Source organism: Moschus berezovskii, chromosome 7, assembly GCF_049115385.1.
Source record: "Moschus berezovskii isolate FMDL1 chromosome 7, NW_MosBer_1.0, whole genome shotgun sequence".
Lineage (NCBI taxonomy): Eukaryota > Metazoa > Chordata > Mammalia > Artiodactyla > Moschidae > Moschus > Moschus berezovskii.
Window position 1 is genome coordinate 29,607,319 of NC_142466.1, and position 24,068 is coordinate 29,631,386.

A 24,068-nucleotide genomic window follows, 5' to 3' on the forward strand; every position below is an offset into this window, starting at 1 on the left:
TAAAAGTATGTACTGTATTTTGAAGGAACTATGAAAAAGATGAATGTAACTCTCTCATTAATTTTATATTGGTATGTGTTGAAATGATAACATTTGGATATTTTATGTTCAATAAAACACACTGTTAAAATTAACTTCATTGCTTCTTTTTCCTCTTTTGATGTAGCTAGTAGCAAATTTTAAATTAAGAAATTTAAAATTTAAAATTTCTTAAAATTTTTAAGAAATTATATTTCTTCTGAGCAGTGCTGAATACATTCTCTGGTAGCATATTGGAAAATCACATAAAGGATAAAAATCACCATTTAGTTTCACAAGTCAAACATAATTACTATTAAAATGTTAGTATATTTCTTTTAGTTTATTTTTTTCCTATATACTTTTACATAGTTGCATTGTATCTACAATTTGGTGCTTTTTATTTTCTAATAATACCAAAAAATAAATTCCTTATAGAAAAAATTTAAATGTGAGAAAAGAAAGGATAAAAATTACAGTAACATTTATTCAATTCTTTCAAACTAAATTATGAAAATACCTAAGCATCCTATCTCACAGATACTCTTTCATTATGAGGAAAAGTTCATGTATAAGCAGTTTCAAAGGTACAAAGTGAGGAGCAAAGAATTTTCCTGCTTGCTGCATCCTTACCCTAGTGTGCAAAATCAGATATTTAGATTATTTGAAGTATGTACAAAATAAGTATGCATTGGGCCTCAGCAATTGTCACAAAGGATCCCTACAAGAGGAATCAAGAACTTTTATGCATGGTCTGTGTAACATTCATTTGCCTGCATAGAGATATTACTTAATCTTTACTTTTTAGTTATATTTCGGATAGTTTGAGATCATCAAATAAAGCAATAAATTTTGGCTGATAAAGTTATGCAATATCTTGCTGCTTATGGTTGAGACCTACAAAACATTTCAGATCAACTTAGCTTATTCTATTTTAGATATAAAAAATAAATTTTTTTCTAAAATCATAAGCTCTTAGAAATAAAGACCCTTTCACAGAATCTAATAATATGAAAAAACAAAGACAAAGATCTTTTCCCAATGAAAGAACCCTGCTGGAATTCAAATTGACTAGGCTATTTATTTTTTCAGTATTTAGCAATTCACTGAAAATCTACAGAAACATTAGAAATTCTTCCAGAGTATATGAAAAGCAAGGAACTTAAAAGAAAGAGAGTTTTAGAGGTAACTAATCATTTAAACAACACGGGAAAACTAAAAGGGAGAACTGAAAGTGGGAAATTCCTCTCGAATAGAAAGAATGTCTGGCCATCCTGTATAAGTAGCCCACACTCAAGGAGGAAGGACACTCACTCTGCAAACTCTTGAAGACTCAGCTTCAGCACCTACCAGCAGAACAGGTAGCCCTGGGCCTGTTTTCATCATGACCTACCGGTGCCTCCTCCAGATGGCTCTCCTGCTGTGTTTCTCCACCACAGCTCTTTCCAGCAGCTACAGCTTGCTTCGATTCCAACAAAGGCGGAGCGTTGCGGTGTGTCAGAAACTCCTGCGGCAGTTACCTTCAACTCCTCAACATTGCCTCGAGGCCAGGATGGACTTCCAGGTTCCTGAGGAGATGAAGCAGGCACAGCAGTTCCAGAAGGAAGATGCCGTATTGGTCATATATGAGATGCTCCAGCAGATCTTCGGTATTCTCACCAGAGACTTCTCCAGCACTGGCTGGTCTGAGACCATCGTTGAGGACCTCCTTGTGGAACTCCATGGGCAGATGAATCGTCTGGAGCCAATCCAGAAAGAAATAATGCAGAAGAAAAACTTCACTATGGGAGACACAACCGTTCTTCACCTGAAGAAATATTACTTCGACCTCGTGCAGTACCTGAAGTCCAAGGAGGACAACAGGTGTGCCTGGACAGTCATGCGAGTGCAAATCCTCATGAACTTTTCTTTCCTGAAGAGCCTAACAGGTTACCTCCGTGACTGAACATCTCCCACCTGTGGCTCTGGGAATGCACAATTTGACTTTGATCTGAGACTTTTCAGCCAGCAGAGGCTCTTGAAGTAACTGACAATGCAATGCGCTGGATTTCAGTGGACAGTTAAAGACTAAGCTATTTTTAAATTGATTTATGATTCATGGGGTCGCAAAGAGTCAGACACCACTGAGCGACTGAACTGAACTGAACTGATGCATTATTTATTTATTTAAACTTTTATATGGGAAATAAATTATTTTGAAACAAAAGTCAACGTGGCAGTTTCAATGTCAACTTGATTTATGTGACAACACATATCAAAAATTGCAGAGCACCCTGGAGACATTCATTGCAAAACAAGCCTGCAGAGCAGTAGTTTCCAGCCCCTGCCTTTGAGGAATTTAAAATACAAGGAAGCCGTATGGAATGTCCAAGTTACATGCATACTCTCCATGTATCCATATAGGCTACCTGCTCTTGTCTTGTTCACTTCTTTAAATGTACCAGACAGCTCATGCTGTAGGGCCCCTCTATATGATACAGGGTTTTTTTCTCCTTTTTATTTTCAATTGGGGGAAAATGTACACCACCTTACATTTGAGAGTCTTACAAAGTAAGCCTTCTTGATGCCAATAAAATTTGGGCAAATTCCACTTAATTTATAAAATTCTTACTAAAGTAAATGAAAAATTCTGACCTTCTAAATGTCCTCAGTTGCTTGTGTACTCCAACCCTTATTTCCAACAATGTAGTCCTTAGAAAGAGGTTTCAGGAACATGAGTCAAAAATTACTTAAGACTGTCTTGGGGTCATTAGAAATTGTCAAACATGCTAATTCACTCAATTAAAAGTAAGTGAAAAGTAATCTTGAAAATATTAAGTTTACATCCATTAAAGATAGAACAGTAAAACGATATTAAATACTTGTTTTAGTACAAAGAAAATATAGTTTAAATAGTTTAATAAAATGCTAGTTATATACAAAATATATTTTAATATTCTATGCTTAATATTTAAAATACCTTATATAAATTTATTATAAAATTGGAAACGTGAAATATTTAATTTAAAATAAATATATAATTCAATATAAAATTAATTCAAAAAAATAAAGTGCTGTGCTTTTTGAAATATTCCTGGTTTTCAGCTATTCAACACTTACTCCCCCACTTCAAGGACGAATCCTTGAAAGATCCTGAATATTCCAGAGCATTCCAGGGGCGCACAGTTCTCTGGTCCCTGACCCAGGTGGTGGCCGCGTCCCGTCTCACCCCCAGAAAGCCCCCCAAACCGTGCCATGGTTATTTGTCCCCTGGCCACCGTTGAGTTCTCTTCTGTCTGCAACGCGCTCCCAGGGCCGCATAGCCAGTCTCTTCGCCTTGGCCGTTTCTCGCGTTGTCCAAAATGGCTCTAAGCCTGTAGTCTCACCGCCTCCACCCGGCTCCGCTTTGTGCTCAAGGTCCTCCCATCTTCCCATCTCTCACAGTCTCTCCCCACCGCCGGGTTTAACTTTGTCCCCACCGCGGTTCCACCGCCCCAAGCCGATTGTCTCATCACCTATGCTCGCTTTCACTTTGTCCGCAAAGCCGTCCCATCAGCTCGAAGCCAAAAGCCTCAGCGCTGCCACCGTGTTTCACTTCGTGCCCAACGCCTTTCCATCTTGGCACAGCGAATAGTCTCGTCTCCACTCTCAGGTTGCGCTGTGTGGACCACACCCATCCACCTTCCGGTAGTCTCATCCCGCCGCAGGGTTTAACTTTGTCTCAAAGCTGTCCGGTCGTCCCGCCACCAGTAGTTTCTCGCCACCGTCACGTTTCACTTTGTCCGCAACGCGGACTCATGGTCTCAAGGCCGAGCAGCGTCCCCCCATGAGAAACGCGCTCCCATCACCCCAGCGCTCCGATCACCCCCTAGCCGACAGTCTCATCGGTTCTGCCGTGCTTCACGTTGAGCACAAAGCCCTCCCATCGTCCGACAGCGAATAATCTTAGCCACCGCGGCACCTAAAGTGAGCTCAACGCCGAGCCCGTTGCCCCGCAGCCTCTTATCTCAACGGGACGTCGGCTTTCACTTTGTCCGCAACACTTTCCAACCGTCTTATCTGCAACAGCCTCACCCACCCCACCCCACCCCACCCCACCCCGCCGGATTTCATGTTGTTCAAGACTCTGTCCCAGCGTCCTATCGCCAAAATTCTCATCGCCTCGGCTGTTTTACACTTGCCGCGAGCCCTCCGACTTCTCAGCGCAAACATCGACAGTTTCATCGCCATCTCAGGGTCCTCCTTTGTCCGGAACGCCCTCCGACGGTCCCATCGCCCAAGGTCTCATCCCCACTGCAGGGCTGAAATTCACTCTGTTCGCAACGCCTTCCCATCGTGCCATAGGGAATATACTCTGCTAGCCACCTCCGAGTTCTCTTTTGTCTGCAGTGTTCTGACGAGGTCTCATCGCCTATAGGCATCATCCCAAAGCCAATAGTCTCAAAGCTGTCTATCTCAACGCCGATGCTGGCTTTCGTTTTGTCCGCAACGCTATCTGTCCTCTGAAAACCAAGACTCGTTGCCACCGCCGACTTCCCCTTTTTGCCCAACGACCCGCCATGGTCCCAGCGCCTATAGGCTCATCGGCAAAGCGGTGTTTCACTTCAACTCCAAGGACATCGCCCAAGGTCTCATCCCACCGCCCTGTTTCACTTTGTGCATAACGCCTTCCCATCGTGCCATAGGGAACAGTCTCCTGGCCAGCGCCAGGTTCCCCTGCGTGAGCAACGCCCTCGCATAGTCCCCGTAGACAAATGTCTCATCGCCGGTGCTTGCTTTCACTTTGTCCGCAACGGCGTCCACTCGTCTCAAAGCCACCACCAGTTTCCCCTTTTTGCCCAACGACCCCCCATGGTCCCAGCGCCTATAGGCTCACGGCCGCCGCCGGTTTCCCCTTAGTGCACAACATCGCTGTCCTGTCTTCCCATCGCCAATAATCCCATTTCCACCGTGGTGTTTCACTTTTCTTCCAAGCTGTCCCATGCTCAGATCACCGCCTGAGTGGATCCATCCCCACCGCCGGGTTTAAATTTGACCTCTACTCTGTCCCACTGTTGCACAGCAAACAGTCGCGTCGCCACCGCCGGGTATCGCCCCATAGCCGATACTGTCATCGCGGCCACTGTGTTCCACTTTGTGCCGAACTCCCTCGCATCATCCCACAGCAAACCGTCTCCTAGCCACCGAGGGACTCGACCGTGTGAGCAACGCCCCAGCAGGGGCCCACGGCGAGTAGTCTCTGAGCCCCGCGCTCCGTGTGCGCACGCCCACTCCCCCCCTCGCTCCCATCTCCACAAGCCAATAGTCATCGCTGCCACTGCGTTTCTCCTGGTGCACAGCGCCCTCCCATCCGTGCTCAGCTTATCGTCTTCAAGCCAACGCGGGATTCCAGCGTGTTCGCCAACCCCCGCCCCCATCAACGCGGCACAGCTAGTAGCCTCATCCCGGATACCGTGTTTCACTTTGTCAGCAACGGCCCATATGAGCCGGCAACCGGTAGTCTCTTGCTCACGCTCCAGTTTCCCTTTGGGCGCAACGCTGAACATCCTCGCGTCGCCAATAATCCCATCGCCGCTGCCCGGTCCCTTTCTCTCGGCTGTGGTTCCCTCGCGCCGGAAGCGAGCCCCAATCTGTAAAATCAGCCTCATCTCGCTCAGAACCCCCACCTTGGAGGTTCTTTTCCTCAAACATGGCCTGGTTCGGGTTGACATTTGGAAAGAAAGCCCCCTACTCAGGCGATCTTTTCCGAAAATGCAATATTCTGGCTCCCTACTCAGGACAGCGGAAAACATGCCTTGTCCATTAAAGGGCTAATGCTATGCACACCCTTGAATCAGTGCTTCTATAAAAAGCTCTGTGGAAACTTTGCGTCCTGTCTCTCCAGCAGCCCCACGAGAGTCAACTGCAAACTCTCCCAAGACTGCGATTCGAAAGCAGAAACGACCGAACCACAGCGCCGCGCTCTCGCAGTCACCTGGAGAAGCAGGCGGTCTGCGGTTCCATCTCAGCGCTTTTCGCTTTTCGCTGTGCTCGCGCGCCCCCTTTCAGCCTGCAGAATCACTGACCATGGCCATATCCACTTGCTGGTGGGAGTGATGCTCTGCGGCATCCCTGCTTGCTCTCTTTGGAACGTGCCTGGGATCCACTGCCAGAAAAACAAGGAAATCTTCAAACACTTGAAATAGATGCAAAGGATCCGCTCTCAGTCGCCCCTGAAGGACAGCGCCGACTTCAGATTTCCTTGGAAAAGAGATATGATCACTCCAATGCAGATGACTCAGGGCCTCTGCAACTACTATCTGATGCTCCAGCAGAGCTTCCAACTCTTCACCACGGAGGACAGCCGTGCTACTCTGCAGCCCGGATCAGAGCCTGAAACAACTGGAGCAGATGGAAGGAGATAATCTGTGCTGTTCTCATTGGGACTTCCTGCCCGGGAGTATTTCCATGGCATCCATCTCTACCTCAGGGAGCTGGAATACAGCCACTCTGCCCGAGAGGCTGTCAGAGTGGAAATTAAAAGTGCCTTTCCCTCATGTAAGAATCCTCAAAGAAATGTCAACAATAAAGATGTTTATATTTGTAACACTTGCTAATGAAGTCCATTATTGTTTGCTTCCTGTTCCAAAGCAATTGCAACTCACACTTCCTCAGGCACTGAAAACTGAAATAAAAGCCACGATTTTCCAGAAACAGGTGTGGACAGTAGAACAGAATGTCTTTTCTTGTATAAAGATCTATTGATCATCATTGAAAAGATCTCTTGGTGTCTGAGGGGCTGGCATTTTCTGTACTCGGCGTTCAGAGTTTCTTTCTCACGAACAGGTTTTCAGGATCCTCTGTTCTTAAAGATCTTTCTCAGTTAATTCTAGGTGCTTAGAGATAAAGAATAAACTGTGCGGATTTTCATCATAATAGAAACTTATCTTTTCTTCTCTGAAGAGCACAATGCAGGCCTTCCGGATCAGGTGAATCTTCTGGTTTGCTCGCATTCAAAGACTGATTCAGGGACACAGGTGCATTCTGTTTTGTGCCTTCTTCCATTATCAACATGACTCCAAGTTTGTCTGTGGTACTTGAATCTACTTCACTCAGCAGTAAAGGTATGAAGTCTGGTGGCTCACAGGGGATGTTTCCAAGCACCAGGACTATACAGGGTGAGAGCATTTCCTCTCACGTTCCACGGTCTGGATTTATCCTCATGGGAATCTCATTGAAACAAGTTGGGAAACTATTGGGTGATGAATGGATGAAGAGATAAGTTCAGGGTGCTGACTTTCAACAATGCACAATACAAAAGTTGTGGGTTAAGTTTTTTGGGGGCAAAATGAGGACTGCAACCCAGGAGATAGCACATCAGATTGCTCCGAGAAGCTGTTCCAAAGAGGCACAGGGGAATACATGTGATTTTGGTGAAGGGAGAGTACATGTAATCATGTACCTAATTTTTGTAGTTTTCTGCTAGTGTCGTGAAGGTTTCTTGGAGTCACAAGAAGCAGTCATCACCATGAAGGATTCTCGTGCTTTTCTAGATATTAGGAGATAGAAGAACAATTGAGTTCTTAAAATAGGCTCCTGAAAATATCTAACCTTCTGAAGATTTGTTCTGCCAGTTTTCCCTGCATACAGAATGCCTCACTTCTGCTTTCCACCCTAGATTCCTTTTCAGGGGTGTTAAAAATCAGCAGCTGCAATAGCACATGATTTAATCCTTGTAGGTAGATGACAAGTGCCAATGGCACGTGCTAGTTTGTACTTGACAGGGCATGAGACCATGTTTCACGTTTGCACTATTTGTCCAAATGAAGTTCTGGTAGGGGTCAAGGGGAACAAGTATTGTTCTTACTTGCACACACTTCGTTAAAATACAATCTGACCCAAATGCTTTTTATTCAAGTTCAGCTTTGGGGAAAATGACAAGAATGCCAGTCATAGTTCACAGTATCATCAGCTGTTTGAAAGAAACGTCCAAGCTGATCCCCAAAGGCATTGCCTGCAGGAAAATACCCACAGTGTAGACAGGTTACTGGTTGTTTCCTTACTACCTGAGGGAGACAAGAAAAGAATAATCAGGCAGTTCCTTTCAGCTACTTGAAGATGACTGAAGAAAAAGTGATGAGTCTTCCATTTGCGTCCAGGCCCAAGAGCCTCATCCTGATCTTCTAAATATTGGAAATGGAAAATTGAAGACAGTCTTCCTGAAAATGATCTTCAAAAAATATCTCAAACATGCTGTGTGGGAGGACAAAAAACAAAAACAAATTTTTGTATCAACAAAGAGTTAAGAGATAAAATTAATCGCAATTGATGAAACACTATATAAAATATTTGACACATTACTACGCTTAGTCTATTAATACCACTAACAGTCACTTTAATTAGTCTTGCTGTTATCCTGATGATGAGGCAACATGTATTGTGCAGGAAAATAATACAGGATAAGAGAGCAATTCAAGTAAACATTTGCTTTTCACCCTTTTATGTTAAAGTAGCAACACACATGTGTATACTTATTTAATATATATTGTACAAGTGTGTGTGTATTTATATATGTGTATATATTTTTGTTCAGTCGCTTAGTTATATCTGACTGTTTGAGACCCCATGAACTGTAGCATGCCAGGCTTCCCTGTCCTTCACTATCTCCAAAGTTTGCTCAAACTCATGTCCATTGAGTCAGTGATGCCAAGCAACCATCTCATCCTCTGTCGCCCCCTTCTCCTCCTGCCCTCAGTCTTCCACAGCATCAGGGTCATTTTCAATGGGTCGGTTTCTTCTCAGCAGGTGGCCAGAGTATTAGAGCTTCAGCTTCAGCACCATTCCTTTCAATGTATATTCAGGGTTGATTTCCTTTAGGACTGACTGGTTTGATCTTGCTGACCAAGGGCCTCTCAAGACTCTTCTTCAGCACCACAGTTCAAAAACATCAATTCTTCGACTCAGCTTTCTTTATGGTCCAAATCATATCCATTCATGACTACCGGAAAAACCATAACTTTGACTACATGGACCTTTGTTGGCAACACGGTATCTCTGCTTTTTAACACACTGTCTAGGTTTCTCATATAATTTCTTCCAAGGAGAGTCTTTTAATTTTGTGGCTGCAGTCACTATCCATAGTAATTTTGGACCCCAAGAAAATGAAATCTGACAGTGTTGCCACTTTTTCCCCATCTATTTGCCATGAAGTGATGGGACTGGATGATATAATCTTCGTGTTTTGAATGTTGATACAACTATACATGTATATGTATTTTTGGGGGGGTCTGGTTTAGCTCTGCCTTAAATTGGTTCTCTAAAAAGGTGGTTAATTAAATCAGGGAAACAATAGATGTTATAGAGATTCTGTTTTACATGATGGCTGAAGATTTTCAAAATTTGAATTTTTGAAATTGCTGTTATAATGGAAAATTTATTTATTGAGATTGGCATATTCATTCCAAAAAACCCTCTCTGTTTTGTTTCCCATGCATACAATCTGAATTGTGATACACAGAACAAAATATTCCTAATACAAAAGAAATGTTTCAACAATTAGAAAATTTAAATAGAGTTTGTGACCACAACATTTCCATGTTAAATCCTGATGCTTTTCTAAGTTAAAATTAATTAAACTCTATGTGAACTTTCAACTTAACAGATGAGATGGCACTAGTGGTAAAGGATCTGCCTGCCAAAGCAGGAGACAGGCAATGCGGGTTCCATCCCTGGGTTGGGAAGATCCCCTCTACAAGGAATCAACAACCCATTCCAGTATTCTTGTCAGAGGACCCTGGCAGACTGCTGTTCACAGGGACACAAAGAGTCAGAAACAACTTATGGACTAAACAACAAGAACCATGCAGAAAATTAGAACACTAGAGAAACAAAAAGGAAAGTTTGTGTGTGACTTTAGATGTTATTATGTTTCACATAAGAAAACAGTGTACCTCTTAGAGTTCACAAGTTATCACTGGAAGTCCCAATGCTGGAATGTTTCTACATTTAGTTAAAATATAATGGTGAAAATGAATCAGTGTCTTATATGTGTAATAAACTCAAAAAATTTATAATCCTACTTGGAAACCATGTTATATCTGAAATACTATCAAGAACTTGAGAAAAGTACTTTATTTTTTAAATTATACATCATTTGTAGTTCATCAAAAACAAATATATGAGTCAAGTATGTTTCATCAAGAAAATAATAAAACAATAGAAAAATAATTCACTTTATGGAAATGAAAAAACGGATAGGTTTAATGTATGAAACTGATACACTGGAAAAAATGATATGGTCATAAAATGTCCATGGCTAAGGATATAAAAATAGAGGGAAAATGGCAAATGCATGCAATAATGAAAATCCATTTTTGCCCATTATTGAAAAAGAAGATTAATACGTGGGTCTAAGAACATACATTTCAGATTACTAGAATCACTACTGTGAATAAGAATTGTTTTTTCTTAGTTCTGTATTTGCTACTTTGTGTTTAAATCGGCAGGACAGCGAACTGATTTCTAATTTCCTGCCTTCTTCCCAGCTGGAGTTCAGAGGAAACCAATATAGCCAATCTCTAAGTTCAAAATGCCAGGAAATTTGGAAAACTCAGCAGTGGCCACAGCACTGGAAAAGGTCAGTTTTCATTCCAATCCCTAAGAAAGGCAATGCCAAAGAATGCTCAAAGTACCACACAATTACACTCATCTTCAGTTCAGTTCAATTCAGTCGCTCAGTGGTGTCCGACTCTTTGCGACCCCATGAATCACAGCACGCCAGGCCTCCCTGTCCATCACCAACTCCCGGAGTTCACTCAAACTCATGTCCATCGAGTCGGTGATGCCATCCAGCCATCTCATTCTCTGTCGTCCCCTTCTCCTCCCGCCCCCAATCTTTCCCAGTGTCAGAGTCTTTTCCAGTGAGTCAACTCTTCGCAAGAGGTGGCCAAAGTATTGGAGTTTCAGCTTTAGCATCAGTCCCTTCAATGAACACCCAGGATTGATCACCTTTAGAATGAACTGGTTGGATCTCCTTGTAGCCCAAGGGACTCTCAAGAGTCTTCTCCAACACCACAGTTCAAAAGCATCAATTCTTCGGCGATCAGCTTTCTTCACAGTCCAACTCTCACATCCATACATGACCACTGGAAAAACCATAGCCTTGACTAGACAAGCTAGTTACATGCTAGCAAAGTAATGCTCAAAATTCTCCAAGCCAGGCTTCAACAATACGTGAACCGTGAAATTCCAGATGTTCGAGCTGGTTTTAGAAAAGGCAGAGGAACCAGAGAACAAATTGCCAACATCCGCTGGGTCATTGAAAAAGCAAGAAAGTTCCAGAAAAACATCTATTTTTGCTGTATTGACTATGCCAAAGCCTTTGACTGTGTGGATCACAATGAACTGTGGAAAATTCTGAAAGAGATGTGAATACCAGACCACCTGACTTCCTCTTGAGAAATCTGTATGCAGGTCAGGAAGCAGCAGTTAGAGCTGGACATGGAACAATAGACTGGTTCTAAATAGGAAAAAGAGTATGTCAAGGCTGTATATTATCATCCTGCTTATTTAACTTATATGCAGAGTACATCATGAGAAACACTGGGCCAGATGAAGTGCAAGCTGGAATCAAGATTGCCGGGAAAAATATCAATAACCTCAGATATGCAGATGACACCACCCTTTAGGCAGAAAGTGAAAAAAACCTAAAGAGCCTCTTGATGAAAGTAAAAGAGGAAAGTGAAAAAGTTGGCTTAAAACTCAACATTCAGAAAACAAAGATCATGGCATCTGGTCCCATCACTTCATGGCAAATAGATGGAGAAACTGTGGAAACAGTGGCAGACTTTATTTTAGGGGGCTCCAAAATCACTGCAGATGGTGACTACAGCCATGGAATAAAAAGCTTACTCCTTGGAAGAAAAGTTATGACAAACCTAGACAGCATATTAAAAAAGAAGAGATATTACTTTGCCGACAAAGGTCCATATAGTCAAAGCTATGGTTTTTCCAGTAGTCATGTATGAATGTGAGAGTTGGACTATAAAGAAAGCTGAGCGCTGAAGAATTGACACTCTTGAACTGTGGTGTTGGAGAAGGCTCTTGAAAGTTCCTTGGACTGCAAAGTGGTCAAACCAGTCCATCCTAAAGGAAATCAGTCCTGAATGTTCATTGGAGGGACTGATATTGAAGTTGAAACTCTGATCCTTTGGCCACCTGATGCGAAGAACCGACACGCTGGAAAAGACCCTGATGCTAGGAAAGATTTATGGAGGGAGGAGAAGGGGATCACAGAGGCTGAGATGGTTGGATGGCATCATCGACTCAATGGACATGAGTTTGGGTAAACTCCGGGAGTTGGTGATAGACAGGGAAGCCTGGCGTGCTGCAGTCCATGGGGTCGCAAAGAGTTGGATACGACTGAGCTGAGTGACTGAACTGAAACCAGTAGTTGACTACAGCCCAGATGGCAGTGTAACTCCAGTTCATGCTTGTTCATGAATGTATCACTCAATAGTCATCCAAGACTACAAGGCTGAGGACCTGGAACACAGAGATGAAGGTTGCCTCAGATCTTCATTCTCTCAGTACTGTAGATTGCTCCTTGCTCCAGTCCATCACTGGATAACGGGTCCCTGAAGAAAGGCCATGAGAGACTTCCAGGAACAGATGGAGAGCCTGCTGTGATGAAGTAACCCCTGCTGCTTAAACTCTCCTCTCAGAGCTCACCTGCTTTCAGAGCAAGTTTACAAGCTAGATAAGAATACGAAACTCATTGCTATATTCTCATATGCTTCGCCTTAAAGTGAGAATTGTTTCTTTCAAGTTGATTAGAGCCTTAGTAACCACAGGACTCCAAAAATTTCCAATCATCATATTTGGAACACATGACTCATTTTGCAAACTGTATCCAACTTTCCATCATTCTAAGAGCATTCAAAATTAATATATTTTCATTTTCTTAAATAAACAATGCATTTTCCTTTAACTTTTAGACATTCCCACATATGGAATGCATCTCTATTCTTATCAAGTCTCTTGTGAACATTTGCTATGTTGATTAAAAGCAACAGTCCTAGTGAGAACTAGAAGTAAATAGTCACATCAGTGGAAGTTCCTTTTAAAAGTTTATTATTATTTTGGTTGTGCCACATGGCTTAAGAGGCATTAGTTTCCTGACTGGGGATTGAACCCAGGCCCACAGAAGTGAAAATATTGAGTCCTAACCACTGAACGGCCAAGGAAGTCTCAAGTTATTTTAAATTTTACAGTTTTAGTTTTTCCGTTTTTCATTCAAGGATTCAGAGAAACTCTAAATTGCTTTAACATTATATATTTACTCTAAATAAATGTCTGTTGGAGAACTGAGTGGAGTATGACAAGGGTCAAAAAACATGTAAAAGTCATGTTAAAAGTAAAGCATAAATCCAATACATTTGAGATCCAAACTGATACAGGTTAAAATAATAAAAAATTAATAGAATCTGCTTAAACATAAAAGATGCTATTGATTGATTTGATACACAAACTCCATTATTACTTGGAAGAGGAAGAAAAACCTAAAATCAAATAATACTAAATACCAAAACAAGTGCAATACAGAAGGGGGCCAATACAGAGCAAAAAAATATAATGTAGGAAATAATTAGAGGTGGCAATGTTAATATCAACAAGATCTTTGTCATTAATATCAACATTGATACACTTGAGAATTCCGGAGATAAACACGTGAGAAAGAAGTTATTGTTCGTGAGAAAGAAGTTCAATATACATAAGAAACACATGGAATCTATAATTAAATTTTAAAAATGCTTGAGCTAAATTTCAAATAGTATAAAACAATGATTAAAAAATATAACGTTATATAGCAATGTGAACAGAAACCTGGTAGCACTGAAATTTTACCTAAATGCTGTGCTTGCGAGCTAAGTCGCTTCAGTCATGTCTGACTCTTTGTGACTCTACGGACCATAGGCTGCCAGGCTCTTCTGTCCATGGGATTTTCCAGGCAAGAATACTGGAGTGGGTTGCCATGCCCTCCTCCAGGGGATCTTCCTGACCCAGGGATCAAACTGGTGTCTTCTCTGTCTCCTGAATTGGCAGGCAGGTTCTGTACCATTAGCACCACCTGGGAAGCAGCACAAAGCTATTAGTCTGTAAAACACAATATATAAAGTAGTAAACAGAAGAATTGAAAATATGATTTAGAGGAGGAAATTAGTGATTAACACTCTTGGGCCCTTAACCTAGAATATGAAATATAACTTGTTTCAAATGTCTATAAACCATCCATGAAAATTATCATACATTAGACTTCAAAGAAAATATCCATAATTCCTCCAGGGGAAAAATATTTGTATAAGTTGTGTGCCCAGATCACAATGCCTGTAATTAATTTTAATATTATTTTAAAGCGCCATTTAAAGATGTAACATCATCCTGATAAATTATGTCAAGTCAAAATTAAACCACAAAATTAGAAATTTTGTAATTAATGAAAATTAAATCACTACTCCTCAAATTTTCAGAAGCAAAGATACACACTGAGATGAATTCATATCCTGGAAATATGAATTGAAAATAGATTGACCTCATTAATTAAAGTCAACAAGAATATTCACATAACATTAATAGAAATAGTATAAGAAAATATCTGTCAAATGCCCACTGTGAGTGACCATGACTTGACTGTCATTCTCTAGAGTAAAACTTGATTTTATAAAGAGAGTGGTAGTTTAGCTCATAACTCAAATAATCATCATCCAAGTGCTTCTCCTCAGAACAATCACCATGCATGCAGCAGACATGCTTGTCACACAACATGTTAAAAAGACTACAACGGAGAATATTTTTAAAATGTATACTCCAACGTTAAGATTTCATAAAATTCATCATCTTGCTGTTTCACTGAGGATCTTCTTATGTGAAACTGTCCTTTTCAAACCTCAAGTATACTATACGTAAGAACATGACAATTACTAGGACACTGAGGTGCCACTGCTTTGATCAGCACTAAGGCACATGCACTCTTACCCAGCACGGTATTTGCACCACCAGTAGAAGTTGTTAATGTGGTGAAAATGACAAATAAAGTCTGGATATCACTATAATAGTTATTTTACCTCATGAGTCCCTGTAGAGTGTCCTGGGGATCTGCAGGGGCCCACAGACCACACTTCAAGAACTGCTGGTTTCATGAATTTCCCTGCATCTGCTCTGGTCAGATTGCTCTGTAGCTTTAAATTCGCAAGTAATTTCCTTGGTTCTTAAGGTAAAATCTAACATCATTCAAAAGTCTATCACTGGGCCCTTTTCCATATTTCCAGAGTCATGCCGTGCTATACCCTACATGCATCAGTACAGTCTACCAACTCCGGTCTTGCTCACGTCTTTAAAAGTACCAGAACCATTCCTGCTGCAGGGACACTCTATGTGCTGTGCTTTGTTTTGTATTATTATTTTTTTTTATTCTGGGAAAATTTTGCTCTTCATGAGTTACTTGACAAATTCATACTTATTCTTCAAGTCTCATACTTCGGATTACTTCCCTGGGGAGACCGAAGTTGGTCTAAATGAGCAATGAGCTTCCCAGGATACTCACTGCCATCAGCATCTGATACTTCTTCTGTGTAGCCCAGGGCCCAAATGTAAATACCTAATTATCTTATAACAACTTCTTTCATGGCAATGTCCTTGCTCCAGTGTGAGCTCTGTAAGGTCAGGGCCTCTGCCTCTCATACTCAAGACTCACTCCACAAGGCCAACAAATAAAGGAACGAACTGCACAACATCTTTCTATATGTAGTTTTACAGCATTAGGCCTCTGGGAAAGGATTCAAAAGGAAGAGGAAGAAACATGTCTTCAAATAAATTTCGTGAGTAAATAAAATGTACATTTTTATTAAAGAAAATTATATGTTCTTATGTAATAAATTGGAGAAGGAAATGGCAACCCACTCCAGTATTCTTGCCTAGAGAATCCTGTGGACAGAGGAGCCTGGTGGGCTGCTGTCCATAGGGTCGCATAGAATCAGACACGACTGAAGCAACTTGGCATGCATAGCATGCATGCATGTAACAAATAGAACATATAAATGCAAGTACCATAAAAATAAATTAATTAATATAAGTGAATGAATTACATTCATACAAAAACATGCTATTCCATAAGATTCAGCCACAGGGCATCAGATGTTATTTCCTCTAATTCTAAAAGCAGCTGGATATTTATATTCTCAATATTAATGCCAATATCAAATGTCACTCAAACTATTTCGTAGCTGAGGCAGAAATCAGAGTTTTGGAAATGACTGACCAATGAAGAGTCTGAGCTAGGACGTGAGTCACTGAGAATCAGGTTCCTTGTTACTTTCTGAGTTTCCTTAGGAACTTGTTAACACAGAAAGCGCCTCGCTATCTCCACTCTGACAGTTTCCCAGGTGCAATTGCTGTATTCCTTCTCCTTCAGGTAGACACGGATTCCCTGGAAGTACCTCTTCACGGCCAATGTGGGGCCCGTCCTTCCCAGGGCAGAGTCTTCCTCTCCCATCACCTGCCCCAGGCAGGCGTCCAGGTCGTCCAGCTGCTGATGGAGTCCAGTGCGGAGCTGCGCCAGGAGGGTGGCATCCCAGGCAGCAGAGGAGCGCTCTGTGTGGAAGAGGCTGAGGCTCTGCTGGAGCATCTTGTGGAGGACAGAGAAGGCCTGGGCCTCCTGGAGCTGGCCACCACTCACCTGCTCCCGAGGGAATCTGAAGTCTTTCCTGTACCCCAGACAGGAAAGAGAGAGATTTATTTATTTGATCCAAATGTGAAGGTCTCATGCTTTTCCAAGTCAAGGCTCTGAGGCAGTTCATAGACTCAGAGAAAGAGATAGGGTTAGAAACGAGCATCATCAGTGTCATCATTGAGGAGACGAAGAACCATTCCACAAGGAAGCATTCCTGTTGAGATGAGCGATTGTGAGCTTTGTTTCATCTTCATTTCATCTAAGGATCTTCTGTTGTGTGCCTCTTAAATATTAAGTCCAAAATTTTCATATTCTGAATTTACCCAGATTCATGTACTACCTCATTTTGGGCTTGCCTTCCACTTCAAGAGCCTGGAAATCTGGCATGAGTTTCTGCTCTTCTGTATTCTTATATTGAAGTAAAATGTATTCATTAAAAAAGTAGATGTTCTAATTCAATGGAATGCTTATCATCTCAGTAACTTTGAACTTATGATATATTAATAGTTATTGGATCTTTCTTCCTGATGCTAAGATCAACTTTTAAGGAAACTTCGTTAGACTTCTTTCTCAAATCATCTTTTGCTGCCTCTGCATATTCCTCTTGAAAGACTTGATCAGATGTGAAAAACATCTGAGCTTTATATGCATAGATCTCACCTTATTCTCTGCAGCAGAACTTTTAATTTGTCAAATTTGGTTTTATTTACTCTCCATAACTGAGAAAATTACCAAACATTTATTATGTGCCAATCAATATGCTGAGCTTGTTACAGAATCTGAGTTGCTCTGCTTGCAGCAGGGTAAATCAATGAATCCAAGACAAGGTATTGGGATCAGGAAAGGACTTTATTTGGGAACTGGCTGACTCAGAAGATGAAAGGCTAGTGCCTCAAAATAACCATCTTGTGGGGGTCCTGGATGTCAGATACTTTTATGAATCAGAGATGGGGGGAGGTAAGGAAACAAAGTAAAAGGACTTTTTAATTCTTGAAAATATCTCTCAGAATAGCAAGCAAGCCTCGGGTAGGGGGATGTGTTAGTTGCACTTCCTTATAGTCGTTTCATGGGTGGTGTGAAATGGAATATCTCATGTCATGTCAACAAACAAAGATGTCATATCTATCTGTGATTCTGGCCTTCCCAAATATGAATTTCTGGGACAAAAAGAGTTGAAGTCACAGAAGCAGATCCAGTATAAATTCAAAATTAACCCTTCCTGGTTACAAACTAAGCCTATACCAAGATGATTAATCCTCCAAAGTCACTCTCATGAAAATAAAGTGTAACCACCGCTCCTGTCCAAGTGTTCAAGTAGTTAGAATGTGCCTTTCTTAGCCCAGGCTATTGTCCTTGCCATGTCCAAGCAACCCACTTTTTTCTTAGGTACTTTTATATAGTTTTCATATTGCTACCTCTTATTTGTCATTTGTATTTCAGTTTGTAAAAGCTGTGCTAATGCTCCTACAATCTTTTCTATTTCCACTTTGAGGTTTATTGCAAGAAAAGGAACAGAAAATGTAAATGAATAGAACAGTTAATTTCCTCAGTGATTTTTCAATAGATCAAAACTTTCCACTCATTGAACATTCCTAGAAAGTAAAAGTAAGCAGTGAATGAAGAAGTAATGCACAAAGGTAAAAAGAAAGTAAATGGTGTAACTGAAAAAAACTATAGTGACATCTCTGTCCAAATGACAAAATGTCACTTAACTACACAAATAGGGATGAAGAGCTCTACAGAGTGACAGGTTTCAGAGCACCTTATGTGAAATTGTTTAGCTGCAGAAGAGCCAGAGGAGGGTAGCAGGCTCTTAGGCACAGTGTTACCTAAAAGGATAGTTGACCGCTTTCCTAAATCCCAGTATCTATTTATTTATCTTTATTTATCTGTTTACATTTCTCACTATTCGTGGATGTTATTGGATTCTGAGGATGCAAACCTATTAACTCACCATGAGAAGAGACTGGGGTACAGACTGGACGGTCATTTTGTTCATGTGTGAGAGGTCAGCTGTTACCTGGAAGCTACTAGATATAGTGTTTGGACAGCACATCATGTTCACGCAAGAGATGAGATTAGATGTAATAATGTTGACCAGTGAGCTGAGAATTAAAGGCAGGGAAGCAGGTCATCTCAGGGAAATTCTATCTAGTTTCCATAGCTGGATGTGTGAATTTTCTGCCTCATGGGAACTGTTAACAGATACTGAAATCTTATATGTCCAAGCATTGTCAGAAGTACATTACGCTCTACAATCTTCAGAAAAATCCAGTGAAACCTATATGATTAGCAGTTTCATACAAGAGGAGAACACCGTAGTGCCAAAGGTCACATAGGCAGTGCAGGCTGGAGCTATGACATTAACCCAGGAATCATGTCCCGATGTCCACTGTCCCAAGCACTGAACCGAGCTGCCTGCTCTGACAATGTGCTTCCTATTTTAGAGGAACACTTAGTAAGTTCTTACTCTCTAATTCCTATTATTCATTGTCACAAAAGTGCCATTCGCCCATTCCAGGGACATTACAATCATTAGACGACAGCTAAGTACACAGTTCCCTTTCCACCTGATAAGTTCCAATCCTATATTTCAAGTGGTGTTTTGTTGAGATCTACAGAGGAGCCAGGCAGATTGTGGCAACTAAACAACAACTCTGAGAGTCTCTCTTTCCACCTGAGATACTATTTTGAGAAATTATCCAGAAAGTTAAAAATCTGTTTAAATTTACTCTTACTATCTTTGTTTTCAAAAGATTATCATTTTCTGAAACAGTTTTCAAATACTAGGTCTACTCAAACTTTGGTGTGTATAGCTCTCTTAGAACCACTTCTGGGACAAAGCTGAAGCTCCAATACTTCAGCCGCCTGATGGGAAGAGCCCACTCACTAGAAAAGACCCTGATGCTGGGAAAGATTGAGGGCAGGACACGAAGAGGACGACAGAGGATGAGATAATTCAATCGCATTGGATCGACTCAATGAACATGAAATTTAGCAAACTCTGAGAGATAGAGAAGGACAGGGAAGCCTGGCGTGCTGTAGTCCATGGGATCAAAGAGAGTCGGACATGCCTTAGTGATGAACAACAATGGGACAGGGAACCCTCTGTGCACTTCCTCCGGGACAGACACCTCCCTGGATTCTCCACATGTGCCATTACTGCCTTTAGGGAGCTTACAATCTATCAGGGCAGTCAAATGTTACATAATTAGATGGATTACTTAATTACAACTGTATATAATGTAGCTAAAGGAGAATGCTTAAGGTTAATGAGGAATAACGTGGAGGCTGAAGAGTATAATGGTCAAGTACCACTTATGCAGTTAATCCTGATTGTTAGCAAGTTAAGTAGTCTCTCTGAGTTTTCAGTTTCCTAATTTGCAAACATGTCAATAATTATAGTAATTATCTCATAGGGAAGCTGTGAAGATTAATGTCATGTTTATTAAAAACACTTTGCTGAGAGCCTGCATGTAAAAATTTCTGTCATTAATATTATTAAAAATTATCTGTACCTTACAGAATTGGTAAAGACATGCCACTACAAAGATTGAATGTAATTGCAACCTCAGTATCCCTGAGTGTATGGTAGGTTATCACTTCCCAGTGAAATATCTAAGGAGATGAGATTATCTGTACTATCTACACAACGAGGCAAAATTTCCTGTGAAATATTGGAGTGGTAGAGGAGAAAGAGAAATAAACACAGGCAAAGTTGAATTTTTTAGGACAACCAGTTGGAGAAGGCAATGGCAACCCATTCCAGTGTTCTTGCCTGGAGAATCCCGGGGACAGAGGAGCCTGGTGGGCTGCCGTCTATGGGGTCGCACAGAGTCGGACGCGACTGAAGCTACTCAGCAGCAGCAGCAGCAGCAGGGCAACCAGCACCTACAAAAGTGCCTTGAGGATCGCAGTCGCAACATAACATTTCTAACAAGCGACATCAGTGATGATGTTCCCTATGATGTCTCCAGGGAGCGTAAGGCCTACTCAGAGGATATCGTAAAGGTACACACACAGCTGAAATTTTTGAAACAAGGGAGAAAAGGGTAAATAAGGAAAAAATGAGAAAAATCAAAAGCCTCTCTTATAAGCTCTTTTCATACTGAACGGTTCTTGGTGACCTGGAAAAGCCACCTTTTGTATGAATATTTCTTCCTTCTCTGACTTTGATCAGACTCCTCTCCCAGGAACAACTAAGGAGGTGTGAAAAGCATAATATATGGCTGTGTAGACATCAAGCACAGTGGCATGCATGATTTGATGTCCCCCACCTAGGCACTCATGGCAAAAATTAGCACTTTTATTGATTTCATTACAAAGAGTAGAAAAAGAAAGGAAAGGGCAAAATGTGGAAAAACGCAGAAAGGAAGGTTTCTCTACTCACTCTTTAAGAGCCACCCATCACCCAAGCCCTCAGAACGTGCCTAGACCTCCCCTCCAGGCACTCCCGCGGAGCCCCCAGCATCCCAGTGGCCCTCCCGTCTCTGCGCTGCTGGCCCTGGTGATGCTCGCTCCAGCCCCACGTGCTTCCTGGGCTGTGAGCTGCCTGCGAGCCACGGCAATCTGGAAAGCTTCACACATTGGAGTCAGATGGACAGGGTGTCCATTGTGTCCTGTCTGAGGGACAGGACACACTTCAGATTTCCTCAGACCCTGGTGTTCGGGACCATTCTCGAGAAGACAGAAGCCACAGTTGTGCACGAGTTGCTCCAGCAAACCTTCCAGCTCTTCAGCACCACAGGCTCTTCTGCAGGTCGGGACGAGAGCCTCCTGGACAGATTCCTTGGGGGATTTGATCAGCAGCTGGAGGACCTGGAGATATGTCTGAGAGAGGGAAGGACACCGAAACAGTCACCTCTAGGGAGTGAGAACTCCAGATTGGCTGTGAAGAGTTACTTCCAGCGAATCAGTGTGTATCTCAAAGAGAAAGAATACAGCCGCTGTGCCTGGGAGGTTGTCAGCGTGGATATCAGAAGGTGCTTGGTCTTTGCCAAAAGGCTCATCAGAAAACTCAGGAAATAAAGAAGATGTTGAGTCTGAAAGCAGTTCATCTGGTCAACTAAATGGCTATTTTCTAAGACTCAAAGTGCAACCTTTAACTCTATTTTTGTGTCAGATGAAATATAAGTAATAGCTAATATATGGGATTATTTAAATGTATGTTAAATGTTTTGTTACCATAACTGTTTAAAACAGATTTATGAATCCATTTTCCATATCTTAAAAAGTTGTAATATTTATTTATTTATTTAAATTATCGGAAATATTTAGGCTGTTCATAGCATTTAAATCTTTATCATTCATAAGATATTTGCCTTGTACTATATTTTGTATAAGCCTACTCTTGTTTTTCAGTAGAGAAAATAAAAGTAATTTGAAAAAAACAAATTGACTTGCACACAACTTTGAATAAAATCTAACCCAAAGCCTGATTCTATAAGATAAATCTATACTGAAGTCACCTGAATAAAGAGGGAATGGGGTTACCCACCCTGGGTCATAGAAGGAACAATGGACAATTGGAGGAGGGATTGAATGTGATTCTTGAGACATAGATTAGAGGTGGGAGGGAGGAGAAAAGCCCAGGTCATGGACACAGTTGCCTGCTTCGGGCCTATAAGAACCGGAATGCCTTCAAGGCTTAATGGAGAACCACATACATCATGCGGGGAAGGCACTGGCTACCCATTCCAGTACTCTTACCTGGAAAATCCCATGGATGGAGGAGCCTGGTAGGCTGCAGTCCATGGGGTTGCTAAGAGTCAGACACAACTGAGCGACTTCACTTTCACTTTTCACTTTCATGTATTGGAGAAGGAAATGGCAACCCACTCCAGTGTTCTTGCCTGGAGAATTCCAGTGACAGGGGAGCCTGGTGTGCTGCCGTCTATGGAGTGGCACAGAGTCGGACACGACTGAAGCGAATTAGCAGCAACAGCAGCAGCACATACATCATGGGAGGTCCATCGGCATATGTGGAATCTAGGATCCTGGAGTAGGATAAAGAAGGGAGAGCAAGTTTTCTACACTTGGCCACTCCTGAGAAAAGAGTCTTCCTAAATTGTTCAAATGGAGGCAAGAAGAAAAAGGCAGGCTGGGGGTTGCAGGGACAGCTAAGAGATATGAGAACCAGTAGCTGCCATAAGAAATGTGATAAATGGGACTAAAGAAGTAAAGAGGGTTTCTTAGGCTTCTTTAAATATATATTAAACACACATGTCATTGCTAAACTTTTAAATGATTCATACAAAGAAATGCCTACTCTTGACTTCTAGGAGGATGCACCCTAATCATATACTGTTAACAATTTAATGGGTATCCTTCTAGACATTTTCATATGTAGTTAATAAATCTATACATATGGACATACTGATGTATATCACATAACTATCAATTATTCATATACTTCAGTTTCTCATTTATATTTCCTTGCAAATAGATCTTTGAGATTTTTCTTCACTAGTACATAAAAATAGACTGCCTAGTTATAAATTGCTGCATTATGTCTTAACTGCAAAACTAAGACAATCGTAAAAGCTCCTCTTGAAGTGTGGTAAGATTAATTGCCTTAATTTATAGCACATGCTCAGAATGGTACCAGACACTTCCTAAGTGCTCCTTATGTATTAACTCTTTTATTTGAATCTGGTTAGAAGATTATTTCCTTGCGTTCTGGGTCTGTGGTCAGGAAAATGAGGCAGTTCCCAGAGAGCTGTTCAGAGACAAATTCCTGCAGCTCACCCACCGCACAGTGAGAGGAGAAATAGCCATTCACTAGGATGACGAGGCCAAGCCTGTTGCAACAATACCCAGAGTTCTAGATAGAAACATTCCTACGTGGCACACAGGCCAGCTGTCTACAAGGACTCATCCCCACTCTCACTGGATTCTTAGTTTTCCTGGAGTTTAGGAGCTCAGAGTTTCAGCCAGGAAGACACAGGCATCTGGCAGGCAGGCAGGCAGGAGGATCCTCTGCTCTGTGCACTCAACTCAGCCAGGAGGCCAGGCCAGAGGGGATTCCCAGCCTAGATCCTGAAATCCCTTTTGGCAGCTTGCATTTAGTTTCCTTTTCACTTATTGCATCAACTTCGTTGCTATTTTTGCCTTCTGGGGTTCATTACGCAATCTCAGATGATGTAACAAAACTCAAGTCACTTGTCGGTTTTAAGTATGTAGAGGGCTTTGCTTCGGGCTGTTTCACTTTAAAGAAGATTCAGAAACTGCCTCAGAGACAGGAAACTAACTCACCCAGAACCCACACAATGGGACTTGCTCACGTGTCAGCAGAGGGGGCCTCTGAGGCTTGTTCAGCAGCTGCAGCCAACGTGTTGTCCTTTTAACTGTTTCCTCAAGCTTAGGT

At 41.7% G+C, this 24,068-nt stretch overlaps 2 protein-coding genes and 1 pseudogene across 2 annotated transcripts; 2 read left to right on the forward strand and 1 right to left on the reverse strand.

Moving 5' to 3' along the window:
• Positions 1-1,059: 1,059 nt before the first annotated feature.
• Positions 1,060-2,894, forward strand: LOC129557288 (interferon beta-2). Its single transcript, XM_088837680.1, has one exon. It carries the CDS (start codon positions 1,403-1,405, stop codon positions 1,961-1,963), a length of 561 nt encoding a protein of 186 aa, XP_088693806.1. The 5' UTR covers positions 1,060-1,402; the 3' UTR covers positions 1,964-2,894.
• Positions 2,895-16,369: 13,475 nt separating this feature from the next.
• Positions 16,370-16,657, reverse strand: LOC129557108 (interferon omega-1-like). Its single transcript, XM_088837681.1, has one exon. The coding sequence runs from the start codon at positions 16,655-16,657 to the stop codon at positions 16,370-16,372; it is 288 nt and encodes a 95-aa protein (XP_088693807.1).
• A 2,000-nt stretch (positions 16,658-18,657) lies between these two features.
• Positions 18,658-21,730, forward strand: LOC129557109 (interferon alpha-2-like; annotated as a pseudogene).
• Positions 21,731-24,068: the final 2,338 nt, after the last annotated feature.